The 13,904-nt window shown below is 44.2% G+C and overlaps 1 protein-coding gene across 1 annotated transcript in view; it reads right to left on the reverse strand.

The window, feature by feature from the left end:
- The window catches only part of MYO3B (myosin IIIB), a 288,566-nt gene that overhangs the window by 20,203 nt on the left and 254,459 nt on the right, over window positions 1–13,904 (reverse strand). Inside the window, exons 34-35 of the mRNA XM_081899516.1 lie at window positions 2,318–2,424; window positions 1,861–1,907 (exon numbers count right to left, since the gene is read on the reverse strand). Of these exons, the coding sequence (XP_081755642.1) occupies window positions 1,861–1,907; window positions 2,318–2,424 (154 nt within the window). The remainder of the gene's footprint in view (window positions 1–1,860; window positions 1,908–2,317; window positions 2,425–13,904) is intronic.

A 13,904-nucleotide genomic window follows, 5' to 3' on the forward strand; every position in this document is an offset into this window, starting at 1 on the left:
TTTGTTTTTAAGTGATCAGCCATACTTCAATTAAGCTGTGGCGTCGTGCACATAGTCAACGGATATTCATGTAATGGAATAGCACTGTTACGTATTCAGTGGTCTGTGTTTGCCTGAACTTGAGTCTGGACTAAGGATTCTGAGCCCGTGTTTTGATTCGATACATGATATCCAATCACAGAACATTTCAGGATTTGGGCCTCTGCCATTGGCCCTTAAACTCTGAGTCATGATTCGCAGCTTGGAAGTTTAGACAGCCAATGGCATTGGGAGTGGGAGTGGCCCAGGCCTTCAGAAATGTATAGAAGCAGTTGCTTTGGCCCTGTTGTCCAGTTCTGTTAGTTCAATAAATGTTCTTGCTGTTATCACTGTGTCTTGCCTTGTGGGAACCCACCTACACTTCAAGCACCACTGCTTGCAGGTTGCTTAAACTTTGTGGATGGATCCTAAGAACTGCAAGGGGAATTTTACACACAGAAGGTTTCCTGCCTCCTCTTCCTTGCTGTGGCTCTTTGTTTCCCTGCCCCAAGGGTAGGTCAGGAGATGCTCTGAAACAGTGTGGGGTGTGATGGGGTGCTTTAGGTGAGAGACACACTGGTAGAAATTGGAGGCCTCCTCCCTTGAGTGAATGGAAGTGTTTTCCACTTCCTCAACAAGGCTCCCTTGGTCCTGCCCTGAGTGGTTATTAAAAATTGCACACTGAGATAAAAAACTGTTCCTATATGGCACTAGGAGAAGGTAACTGCATTGCTAGCGTGATTCTCTATCAGACAAGATGTCGTTCCCAGGCAGCATACACAAAAAGTAGTAGTAATAGTGGTAATTTGTCAAACTATTATTTGTAAACACACACACAAAACAACAAAGGATCATAACATACTAAAGGAAATATTAAATGAATGTTCACAAACAAACTGGGTTGGATTCAGACTCAGTTGAACCTAGGCTGCAGTGAAATCAAGGGGGCAAATTAATTAAGACTTGTGTTTCATTGATGTCAATGGGGACCAAGCACAGCTTTCTTTGACTGTATCCATTCCCTCACAACACACTTTATTTGGACTTATATATTGCCTTTCTACCAAGGCACCCAAGCCGGTTTACAATTTTAAAACACCAACACAAGCAAGTTATATAAAATGCAGATATGTCTGAATCACATTTGAGGTTCAGAAGCACCATAAGGTTATTTTATCCGGGATGGCTTTTGAGGGGTCAGGTGGTTGTTGTTGCTAGCATGCTTTATAATTGATGTACTCAGTGGCTATCTGATCTAGGGATTCACTGGAAAACAAGAACAGGACACTTCATAATTGAGAGTGCGCATGATTTTCCCTTTAAGGAAACTGAATCTGCGTAAGGGAAAAGGAGTCGCAAACAAAGCAGACCACAGGCAAGAATGAACATGGACCGCCTCTTTTGAGGAACAAATGCTTTGTTTGCCTTTTCTCCCTTCAGCTGGTCCATGTCAGAGGCCAGGAAGGACTTCTGCATTTTACTGCCCCTCATTCTGATCCAGTGCGGACAGTTGGCGGACATTTGCTTCTAGGACTCCCAGTCCACTCCTTGTATCAAACCCATTACAAAACAAAGAAAGACAAATCAAAACTTTGCAGAAATTCCGTCAAGAAGAACCTGCCCGGTTGCCCTCAGTCTTGCAAGAGATGGTTGCCATCTTTTAACAGACAAGATTAGACGCCGTTTTCTGTTTGCTTCTGTAGCAGAATAGCCAAGGTTGCTATATTGAGTCTGGCTGTTTATTTTTAGAATTCTCTCCAGAAAGTTTGTGCGTTTTCTGTAATATCACAAAGGACCTTCTTCTGTTTACAGTTGCTTAGAACTAAGAAGATAGCTATTTACCCAAGTTTTCTTGGCTTCCTCTTGCTCCCTTGATATTCTAGAGCTCCCTGTGGAGAGGGCCAAGAACACACAGTCAAAGTAAGGCAGCAAGTCGTTAATTTTTAATTCAAAGTGATTTTGTGTTGAATGCAAGCAGATGCTGATAATATCAGAAGTCACAGCATAATTTTTTTGATCAAAGGGCTCAAGCGAGCCTGATGAAGCATGCATCTTGCTCGTCTTTGATAAACCACATCAATTATTCACCGTGAAGCCAGACATCCTGACATGAAAGCAACAGATAAAGAGCATAAGCACATGTTCAAGACGAGAGCTGAAGAACGTCAGGGTGGGGTGGGGGCAAGGGGGTGGGGGTGGGGTGGGGGAACTGGGGGGGGGTTTGGAACAGGTATCAATAACAAAATTATTAACTGGAGACAAAGCCAGTAAAACTGCTTTATTGCCACTTTGAACTCACATTTAACTGGTTATAATACACGTTGTCCTCGGGGCTATTCAGCACTTTAGGCTGCTGACACCTTCGACGGGGCGTTTTGAGCTTCTGTTCGAGGCAGCTTGGGGAACCTACAGGACGACAACACAATTTAGATCTCCGCCACGCCAGGTGCTGTAAATGTCTCAGCATATTTTACAATCAAAAGAGCTCTGGCTTCCTAATTCCAGGGTTGATTCCCCAACAGCAACCTGTGCTGTTCTATGTAGGCATGTAGAAACTGTGTTGAGTTTGGAATAAAACTGAGCAAAAACTTTGAATTGTTTTCTAATCCCAGGGTGTGGTCTGAAGGCAAGATTCACCACCTTGGTTCAACTATATGTTAAGGGTGTGAACGAACTCCTGGGAAAGCTGCCCCCAATACCACCTGGAGTTCGATGCTGAATTGAACAGGGGGGTGTAGTAATCGTAGAGTAAACACAAACTATCTATATAATAATCATATCTTTCAGTGTTATGGCGACAAGCTAAGATATAACTGCTAGTACAGTGGTACCTCGGGTTACAAACCCTTCGGGTTACAGACTCCACTAACCCGGAAGTAGTACCTCAGGTTAAGAACTTTACCTCAGGATGAGAACAGAAATCGTGCTCCGGCGGCGCTGCAGCAGCAGGAAGCCCTATTAGCTAAAGTGGTACCTCAGGTTAAGAATGGTTTCAGGTTAAGAACGGACCTCTGGAATGAATTAAGTTCATAAGCAGAGGTACCACTGTAGCAGTAGCAGCTGTTGCATTCTCCACCTCCCCAATTATAAGATACTAGCTGAAAGTACCTGGCTCTGCCCATAACCTCTAAGAAACTGCTGCCGTCGGGGCCATAACCCCAATGTTGAAATGTGACTATTGCCACTGGAGCCATAACTGATTGTAAGAGACTGACCAAATTCTAGCACAGGCCGAACTTGGGGGTGGTAGCTGGTTCTTCTCTGATCCCCCGCCCCAGTCATGGAATCTTTCTGCCTTTGGGCTTATGCAGTCTTGGTCACTCCTTTTAATTCCTAGCAGGTCACATGTAGGTAAAACATGGGTGGAACAGAGCCCTGCAGCTCCCAGGCTTGCACCCAGCGCTCACCAGCTTACGAGTGGAGGTTTCAATTCTGCTCAGTTTGACTATCAGGCACAGGCAGGGCATTTTGAAAGTCCTCTTGCAAACAGCCCCTGGGCTGCCCTTTGCAGATCCTTGGCACAGTCTTAGAACCGTCACACCAAACTGGGTGATGATATCTCAAGAGGCATCCAAATTGGTGCAGTTTGGAACATTTTGCTTCACCATCATAGATGAAAACGGGCTCTTCCACCCCAGGAACCCTTATGCGAAGTTCTTTTTTTTAAAATAATAATTTTATTAAGTTTACATTTTATCATAATCACATTCCATTACATAATCTCATCATCAAAAGCATTGCTCAAACTGGGCTTCAACTTCCCCCCATCCCACTCTCTGGCTTTCATAAATATTCACTTACATCTTAGCATTTCTTTAGCCACTTATTTACCTTCTTTTTTTTTCTTAATAAAATCTACCTCATTAAATGTAAGGTGAAGGTAAAGGGACTCCTGACCATTAGGTCCAGTCGTGGCTGACTCTGGGGTTGCGGTGCTCATCTCGCTTTACTGGCCGAGGGAGCCGGCGTACAGCTTCCGGGTCATGTGGCCAGCATGACTAAGCTGCTTCTGGCGAACCAGAGCAGCGCACGGAAACGCCGTTTACCTTCCCGCCAGAAGTATTTATCTACTTGCTGTACGCCGGCTCCCTCGGCCAATAAAGTGAGATGAGCACCGCAACCCTAGAGTTGGCCACGACTGGACCTAAGGGTCAGGGGTCCCTTTACCTTTACCACAATTATAGAAGCAACTGCCACTGTCAGCCTATAAGGTTCTTAAGGGAAGAGGGGATGTGAAAAGAACTCTTGAAATGCTAATCTAATCTATTTATTTCATTGCTCTGTCGTTGTATACAGTCCATTTCTCACCACCAGCAGAACACACAACTCTCCTCTAGCATCCTAGGCTATTTTTAAATTTATATTTATGTTAAAAAGTTATCTCATGCCTGTTTTCACAATGGATTCAAAGCGCCTATCGCAGCTATCTGCGTTCTCAGACTTAGGAAAGCCCTGTGCTAGCTTTTCAGCTTGATACCATCGCTGCTGCATGGCTCTTGGGTGGTCTGTAGCTTGCATCCTCCAAAGGAAATGCCCTTTCGCTGAGCCCATTTGTCTTCCTTGTGTAAGTAGCCTAAAATACGATGGGTGTGTGTGGGGGGAAATCTGGTAGCGTTTATCACAGGCAACCATATCTGGAGGAAACCATATTAACATGTGCTCTCTGCTGTGTCATTAGACAGATTTTGCAAATCATTTTCATACGTTTTTATCCACTCATAAAATTAAGGTTACGGGTAGGTCAAGCAACTCATTCACCTCTTGGCTAATGTTTATTTAAAAGACTACACAAACTGAAAAAGATTATTAGCACAAGTGTAATGCCTCAGGGGTGGCGCTGTGGGTTAAGGTGGCACTGTGGGTTAAACCATAGAGCCTAGGACTTGCTGATCAGAAGGTCGGCGGTTCAAATCCCCGCAACGGGGTGAGCTCCCATTGCTCGGACCCTGCTCCTGCCCACCTAGCAGTTTGAAAGGACGTCAAAGTGCATGTAGATACATAGGTACCGGCGGGAAGGTAAACGGTTCACCAAAAGTGGCTTAGTCATGCTGGCCACATGACCCGGAAGCTGTACGCCGGCTCCCTCGGCCAGTAAAGCGAGATGAGCGCCGCAACCCCAGAGTTGGCTACGACTGGACCTAATGGTCAGGGGTCCCTTTGCCTTTAATGCCTCAGGTGCTGTATAGCTAGCATGTCTCTCCATCCAACACCAAATCCCTGAGTGCCTGGGTAGCCTTGCAGATTGAGCTGACCAACTCCTACAACCCCAGCTATGTCAGCTATCCACTGATGGCCATCTCCTGTGGGCTCACTCCCATTTGGTCTCTTACTGACTCCTGACACACACACACAGTCTCTCCCTCTCTCACACTCTTCCTCTCTCAGATAAACTTCAGGTCTGCAGCGAGACAAAAGTCATGGGTATGAACTCAGAAGAAACAGGTAAGGGTTGTTGGTGGCAAGGAAAAAACAGGTATATAGAAAGGAGACTTCCTGGGTGCCAAGACCCAGGTTTGGCGCAAGTCCTCTTTGGTGAGATAACCCCAGCAGAGATTTAAAATCACAAAATTTGCACCAAAGTAAACCATGGAAATACAGACCTTTGAAATATGCCATTGTGACTTCCAAAACTTCCCTCTTACCCTAACATAGAAAAAGACTACACATTTAGAAAGTTAAAAATGCTTTACTTACAAACTCTCCAAAGGTCACGTTCCTGTGCTTTTCCATACAGCATTCAGAAATAGTTGCACAGGCTGTAGAACTTGGCTTAGTTACAGTGGTGAAAATTTGTAAATTAGTGAAATAGGAACATTAAGCTTCTCTGGTAGACTGGAGGGGAACATAGTCTTGATTGCCTAGTCCCTCCCTAGGTGAGCTAATCCTAGAAGGACAGCTTACTCCATGGTAATAACCATTCATGCATCAATTAGACTTAAGCGTGTTGGTTATATGAGGCTGGTTATCCCACAAGGGTCTTGTGGCAACAGATTTATTATGGCATAAACTTTTGTGGACCAGAGCCCACTTCATCTGGGACACTGTTACCCTGAAAATAAAGGGGGACAAATTAACTGGGAAGATTAGATATCAACGAGACCACAAGTTCATCGAGGACTGGGGGAAATTTGTAGAATATCTGAAAAATATATGTGATGAACAAACAACATTCGTGGGATTTCAAGAAGCTCTGTGAAAGGTTGAGGAGTATTGTAAAAAAGAAAATGAGATTAGGAAGGCATATAAAAAGGCAGTATTAAATTTAGGAAATGCGTAACTAAAATTTAATTACGGATGATTGACAGATAAGCTGAAGGAACTCCATAATATATAATTTGTGATAAACCTCTGATATGGTATTATATGTATATTGTATTGAAAATTAATAAAAACTTTTATATATATATAAAATCCAGCTGCAGGTGGAAGGAAATTGGCAACATGATTGGCCTACAGGAGAATCCCGGAATTAGCCAATCATGTGGGGCCCATTGTGTAAATAATGTATACAAGGTAGACATTCTGGGGGAACTTCCATTCCTCCTCACCACTATGAGCTGAATAAAGAGCATGAAATCCGAAAATAAAGGGGGAAGGAAAAACAGTGGCTTCCGAAGGCCAGGAAATGCAAGAACACATAAAACAATGCAGAATTTTGCGGCCCCTTAAAGACTGCCATATCATCAGAACAGAAACGTTTTCTCAAGAGGAGACACCTGGATCTTGCACATTAAATTAGCAATTGTTCATATATTGTGGTATAAACTGGAATGGCTCTACATCAATGGCTGGCCATGAAAGCCTGTGATTGAGAAACTATTGTTGAGTGTTCATTCTAAAGATGCCTAGCTAGCTAAGCAGTTTATACTGAGCACAGACAAGCAGACCCATTCCTATTCCCTACTCCCCCATGATGTGAACCCTTAGACTACCACTCTTGGTTAGCTAGCTCCAGACCTGCACAGATCCTATGAAGCGATATTAAAACTTCTGTCTGAATTTGCTGTTTTTTGATAGATTGAGAAAATCACGCACGCACTGTTGCCTGGGGCTGCAATGGCACAAAAACGTGGTTACAAAGCACCGATCCACATGGATCCTCAAGATTTTTGTATTGGGTCACCCCAAATTCAGCATCAGATCACATAGCATGTCCATGGCTACAGCCTGCACCAAAAAACCATGCATCCACTGTTTCGTGGGGCTGCAATGGCGCAAAAATGTAGTTACAAAGCACAGATCCACATGGATTTTTGCATTGGGCTACCCCAAACTCACATGTCTGTGGCCACAGCATGAACCACAAAAATCATACACCCACTGTTTCATTCAAAATATTTTTTTTCTCTTGTTTTCCTCTTCTAAAAACTAGGTGCGTCTTATGGAGCGAAAAATACGGGAGTTTCGATACCATTGCTGTACAAGGGTTACTGATTCTGGTGGCATTTTAATGGGGGTCTGTGCTTCTTCATTGCTCACCAGTGCCTCTGATGATGAAGAGTAGAGCTATCCCTGTTCTAACCATGTGGAAAATGGAGAGGGGTAGATCTCAGGCATGTCCAATAGGTCAATCGCGATCTACTGGTTGATTGCAGGGGTGTCCCAGGTGGATTGCGGTTTATTGACCGCCTTAGTGTTCTTAGTAGATCCCCCCCAAAATACCTCAAAAACCTTGTAGTCTACTCTCCATAATAATAATAATAATAATAATAATAATAATAATAATAATAAATAGCTTAACAACTTTGGCCAACCCTCCCCTAAAAAAATCTCAACAACTCTTGGCAATGACAATGGGTAGATCACAGCCAGTCTTTTTATACTGTGAGTAGATTGCAGTTTCTTGGGAGTTGGATGTGCCTGGTGTACAGCGGTACCTCGGGTTAAGTACTTAATTCATTCCGGAGGTCTGTTCTTAACCTGAAACTGTTCTTAACCTGAAGCACCACTTTAGCTAATGGGGCCTCACGCTGCCGCCGCACCGCCGGAGCACGATTTCTGTTCTCATCCTGAAGCAAAGTTCTTAACCCGAGGTACTATTTCTGGGTTAGCGGAGTCTGTAACCTGAAATGTCTGTAACCCGAGTTACCACTGTATATAATTGTAGGAACTTAGCAAACAGTTCTTCTGGTGCTGTGATGGTGCAACTCAGCAAGAAGACATTGGTGCTGAAGGCATTCTTGAGCAAAGAGGATTGCATGGACCTGAGACAGTGGTGGCTCAGATACACTCTTAAGAGAGAAGAGGGTGTGAACATTTGCATGCCGGGCAACATCATTTAAGGCTTTCTGTTTAAGAGAGAGAGAAATCACCACAGCCCTTCAGTTGAAAACATTGGTGGTGGGAAGAACAAAAATCCTCTCTCTTTACATGACATCTTTTGCATCTTTACAGTGGTACCTCGGGTTACATACGCTTCAGGTTACATACGCTTCAGGTTACACACTCCACTAACCCAGAAATAGTGCTTCAGGTTAAGAACTTTGCTTCAGGATGAGAACAGAAATCGTGCTCCGGCGGCACAGCGGCAGCAGAAGGCCCCCATTAGCTAAAGTGGTGCTTCAGGTTAAGAACAGTTTCAGGTTAAGAACAGACCTCTGGAACGAATTAAGTACTTAACCCGAGGTACCACTGTACTTGTTTTAGAAATATTAAGTTCAGATGAAAGTGAGGCCCTGATAACAATGTCTTTAAAAAATAAATCATACCCATAAGTAACGGGATTAGAATTTTATTCTAATAATTGGGCAGGAGTCTTATTTTACATTTCCCTGCTGTCTAGAGAAATTCTGCTCCTCCCAACAGCTAAAAGCCTGCAAAGATAGCCAACGGGGAATGTTTGAAATTACTGCAGTGAGCTCTTGGGAGCCTTTCCCTGCCCCTTTTGAAAGAGGGCATCTTGAAACTGACAATGTTGCTGCACAGTTTCCAAATTGTTGGGGTGGTCGCGAGTTAGAGCTGCTTTCACCTCGAGTTTTTGAAGTGAGTTGACCTCTTTTGATAGGGCGTTTTGACGGACTAACGGCACAACCCTATATATGCCTGATCAGAAGGAAGTCCCATTGAGTTCAAGGGGTTTTGCACCTGGGAAAGTGGCTACAGGATTGCAGCCCAAGAGTATGATTAAAACAGCAACAGTCGTGATACTGAATATTCAGTCCCGAATATATCTCATTGGGGTTTATTCACAGAATGCTTGAGGAATCCCTTTGTCACTTTCATGAAAGGCCTATTATTTAAGGCTGTGCTGCCTGCCTTAAGCAGGTAAAATTGTTGGAGTTTGTTCAGTGGCGTAGTGTGGGGGGTGCAGGGGGGGCCGGCCGCACCGGGCGCAACATCTGGGGGTTAGGGTTAGGGGCGCAAATCCATGGGTTAGGGGGCAGAAATTACTTGCCTTGCCCCGGGTGCTGACAACCCACGCTACGCCACTGAGTTTGTTTGTTCCCCAGGATACTTCAGAGGATGGTACTTTCAAATCCTCAGAGCTGCATGTTTCAGGGTTTATTTATATTTGCCATCCCTTCTGAATAATCTAAAGTAATGTAAAGCTGTGTGAGGAGTAGGAATATTCAAGCATTAGGATATTAAAAGCAAGAGGTGGAGGAACATGCCAACAAATAAAATTTAATAGAGCCGTTTAAAGAATTTCATTAATAATTAAGAAAATAAACAATTATTTTAAAGATATATCAGTATGACCATAAAGATAGCAAACACACTGATTTCCAACCTTTCACATCAGAGGGAACATGAAAGTGCAACTCTTAATTATTGGCAAATATTAGCACAGGCTCCTGGGAGCTCATCATAACATTTCAAGGTCCAAGTTCATAAAAATTTAAGCAGTGTTTAAAATCATGTTAATTTGTTCTTTGTTTCTTCTCCTACTAGTCTAATTTATTTCAAAGTACTTTGGTTCTCAAGCTCAGATATATTGATCGTGCCTGAGTAATGCATTGTTATAGCCTAGGGAGAAGATTTTTGTAGAAGAAAAAAATAAAACATGTCTTTGTTCTCCTTTGATAATTCATATGTATTTGTATGTATTTTGATGCTTTTGAGAATTTCCAGTTTCCCTTTGGATTGCAGCTCTTCTTTCAAGATTTCATCCCCCCACCCCCTTGAAGTCTCAGGGAAATGTACTTCTTCTGTCTTGATACTACAAGAATGAATGGAAGTTGGTCTAGGATGTTGATTCCAAAGGGGGGAAATATTTCTTCAGCACCATATAAGTTTCTAGGAAAATCCTGATAGCAGGACCTCACTTTTATGGGCACAGAAACAGAAGCAGCTTCCTTGAGCATCAAGGTCTTTGCAAAGTCTTTACAAAGTCAAACTAAGGCCTTGTAAGTGTGATAATTCTGTGGGTTTCTCATGAACCTACAAGGTAGATGTTGCTATCTTGAGGTACATGATGTAACATCTCTGCTGTCTCTGACTTATCCCATAATGAGTGAGAAATACAGTGGTACCTTGGTACTCGAACGGCTTGGCTCCTGAACAAATCGGCTCCCGAACACCCGGTTTGCAAACGTTTTTCGGAAGCCGAACGTCCAACACGGCTTCTGCGGCTTCCGATTGAATGCAGGAAGTTCCACCAGCCAATTGGAAGCCGTGCCTTGGTTTTTGAATGGTTTCAGGAGTTGAACGGACTCCCAGAACAGATTAAGTTGAAGAACCAAGGTACCACTGTAATTCACTTTGCCAGGGTTGTTTATGCTCTTTCCCAAGCTGAGGAATAAGCCATGGACAAAGGTTGCTTGAGGATAGATTGCCCTGATTTGTGCTCCTTCTTTTCCTACCATGTTTGAACCCCTGTCTTATCCTTGTCCCACGAACTTCTTGAGATACAGTTCAAAACCACAACATGAGTTTCATGTTTCACAACTTGGGTGTTTCAAAGCAGCAGAGTGTGCTAACTAAGGAAGATATTTAGAAAGCCATGCATGGCAAAATGCTCTTGGAGCTGTACTATTATGCCTGAAGCTGTAACTTTCTGTAGGGGTCCAGCATTGTGTAAACAGCTCACATCTGATAGAGGATTTGCTCTTAATATATAGTGACCCATGCCCAACGTTTCCTGTTGTTCCAGTTGGGGAGCTATATATTGAGAGCAAATCCTCTATCAGATGCTGGACTGGACTGGTAGCTGCCTCCGTGTTTTCAATTGGGATGCTCTCATGCCTTGCCCTTGGAGATTTACTGTCTCTTGAAGCAGACATTTTGGGTGCTACCTGCACAATAATAGAATTGTAGAGTTGGAAGAGATTCTGAGGATCATCTAGTCCAACCCCCAGCAATGCAGGAATATCAGACTTGCAAGCTTGGCATAATCAGCACCAGGCTCTAACCAACTGTAAAGGTAAAGGGACCCCTGACCATTAGGTCCAGTTGTGGCCGACTCTGGGGTTGCAGCGCTCGTCTTGCTTTATTGGCCAAGGGAGCCGGCGTAGAGCTTCCGGGTCATGTGGCCAGCATGACTGAGCCGCTTCTGGCGAACCAGAGCAGCGCACAGAAACGCCGTTTACCTTCCCGCTGGAGCAGTACCTATTTATCTACTTGCACTTTGACATGCTTTCAAACTGCTAGGTTGGCAGGAGCAGGGACCGAGCAACAGGAGCTCACCCTGTGGCAGGGATTCGAACTGCCAACCTTCTGATTGGCAAGTCCTAGGCTCTGTGGTTTAACCCACAGTGCCACCTGCGTCCCCTCTAACCAACTGAGCTATCCATAAAAGGATATATATGAAGCAGTAACTTCAGGACGTGTCTAGGGCTCACTAGCTAAGCTTTCTTCTGCTTTTTTAAAGCAGTTAATGAAATCCATAGCTTAAAGAAATTGAAATAGCTCTGCTTCTTCGCTTTCCCTCTCTACCAACCTTGTACAGTCATCCATTGGATCCCAAACGCCTTCGTATTTGGACATTTTGGCTCCTGAACGCCGCAAACCCGGAAGTGAGTGTTCCAGTTTGTGAATGTTCTTTGGAACCCGAACGTCTGACGTGGCTTCTGGAGCTTCCGATTGGCTGCAGGAGCTTCCTGCAGCCAATCAGAAGCCATGATTTGGTTTCTGAACATTTTGGAAGTCGAACGGAACAGATTTTGTTCGACTTCCGAGGTACAGCTGTATAGAAAACCCTTGTGCCTTCCCACCTCCTTGAACCAATCAAACAGTAGCACTAAGTTTCTGTTTCCCAAGGAAAGGAGTTTCTCTCTACCCATTCCCTGAGCAACATGTTGGCCTTTTTAGTTCCTACTCTTGGCCACTGCCTCTACCTGCCCCTCGAAAAGCAGAGCTGGGCCCAGCAGCACCCCCAAACCTTTCAGCTGAGCGTAACAAAGCATCACAACTCCTTATATAATCATTATGTTTCTAGGGTTTCCAAATACAGTGGTACCTCGGGTTGCATACGCTTCAGGTTACATACGCTTCAGGTTGCAAACTCCGCTAACCCAGAAAAAGTGCTTCAGGTTAAGAACTTTGCTTCAGGATGAGAATAGAAATCGTGCTCCGGTGGCACGGCGGCAGCAGGAGGCCCCATTAGCTAAAGTGGTGCTTCAGGGTAAGAACGGACCTCCGGAACGAATTAAGTACTTAACCCGAGGTACCACTGTATTACAACATTTGCAGAAGCAGCATCATGCAATCAGAAGCTGCGTCATTCATCTGAGCTGCCTGCTGGACCAGGAAGACTTCAACAAAAAAGTGCGGAGAGTCAGAATCTGGTAGCCGCGCTCATTTGGAACGGTTTCAGAGATCACTGTAAACATCCTGTTGACAATCTGAATGTGTGTGTGCATGTACATTAATGCATACATTTAGGATTGGGGGTGGTTAAGTGCCCCCTTTGCCCCTCCCCACAGACACCCATGTGCCTATCTGATAACTCTGAAGCAGTCAAGGGGAAATGTCTTCCTTTTAACTTCTCTTTTAAGCATTCCAACTTTTCAGCCGCTTCAAATTCCCAACAACAGCAGCTTTGTTTACTCAGATGGAGCACATTTATAGAGCCAATGAATGCTAAGGAAATTCATTAGCGTAGTTGCTTTGATGTCGCTTGTATCCCAGAATCTGTAGCACACACTCTACTACAACAACGGGGAGAGCTGCCTTTTGTTTATAACCTCTAAACAGAACCATTTGAATACACACTCGCACACATGCTCTCTGAAGGCGCTCATAACAGAAGCCATGCATCTCCCTCCGCGTGGTTTCATGACTTATGGTTTCACTTTGGACACCAGTTCTGTGTGGAATCACATGCTTCAAATTACACAGATCACACATTTTTCAAGGTCCTTTCTTTCTATAGGCTGTTTCATACATGTTTATGAGGAGCCAAGGTGCCGCAAGATGCTTTGTTGTTGGCCTCCATGTTTACAATTCTCTCCTATACACGCACATCTCCATATGATCTATTTATTCATCATTCGTCCCAATTTGCTTGCACAAAGCTTTCGTGGCTGTTCTGTTCAGTCTGTACTGAGCATTTGTTCTGATTTGTTTACAGGGCAGTTATACAACAATGAGCTATTCCTCTTGATATGCTTGTGGGGTAATCATACAGCTTCCCATTAATCGTTTGTTCATCCCATACTTTTCAGTGTACTTCCCCACCACATTTCTCATAGCAAAAAATCCAAAAATGAAAAGTGGATTTATTGTGCTGGGGTGAAAGAGTGGTTTAGGTAAAGGTAAAGGTGCCCCTGCCCGTACGGGCCAGTCTTGCCAGACTCTGGGGTTGTGCGCCCATCTCACTCAAGAGGCCAGGGGCCAGCGCTGTCCGAAGACACTTCCGGGTCACGTGGCCAGCGTGACATCGCTGCTCTGGCGAGCCAGAGCTGCAAACGGAAACGCCGTTTACCTTCCCGCTAGAAAGCGGTCCC

The sequence above is a fragment of the Podarcis melisellensis genome (genome assembly GCF_964234715.1).
Source record: "Podarcis melisellensis genome assembly, chromosome: 1".
In the NCBI taxonomy this organism is placed as follows: Eukaryota; Metazoa; Chordata; class Lepidosauria; order Squamata; family Lacertidae; genus Podarcis; species Podarcis melisellensis.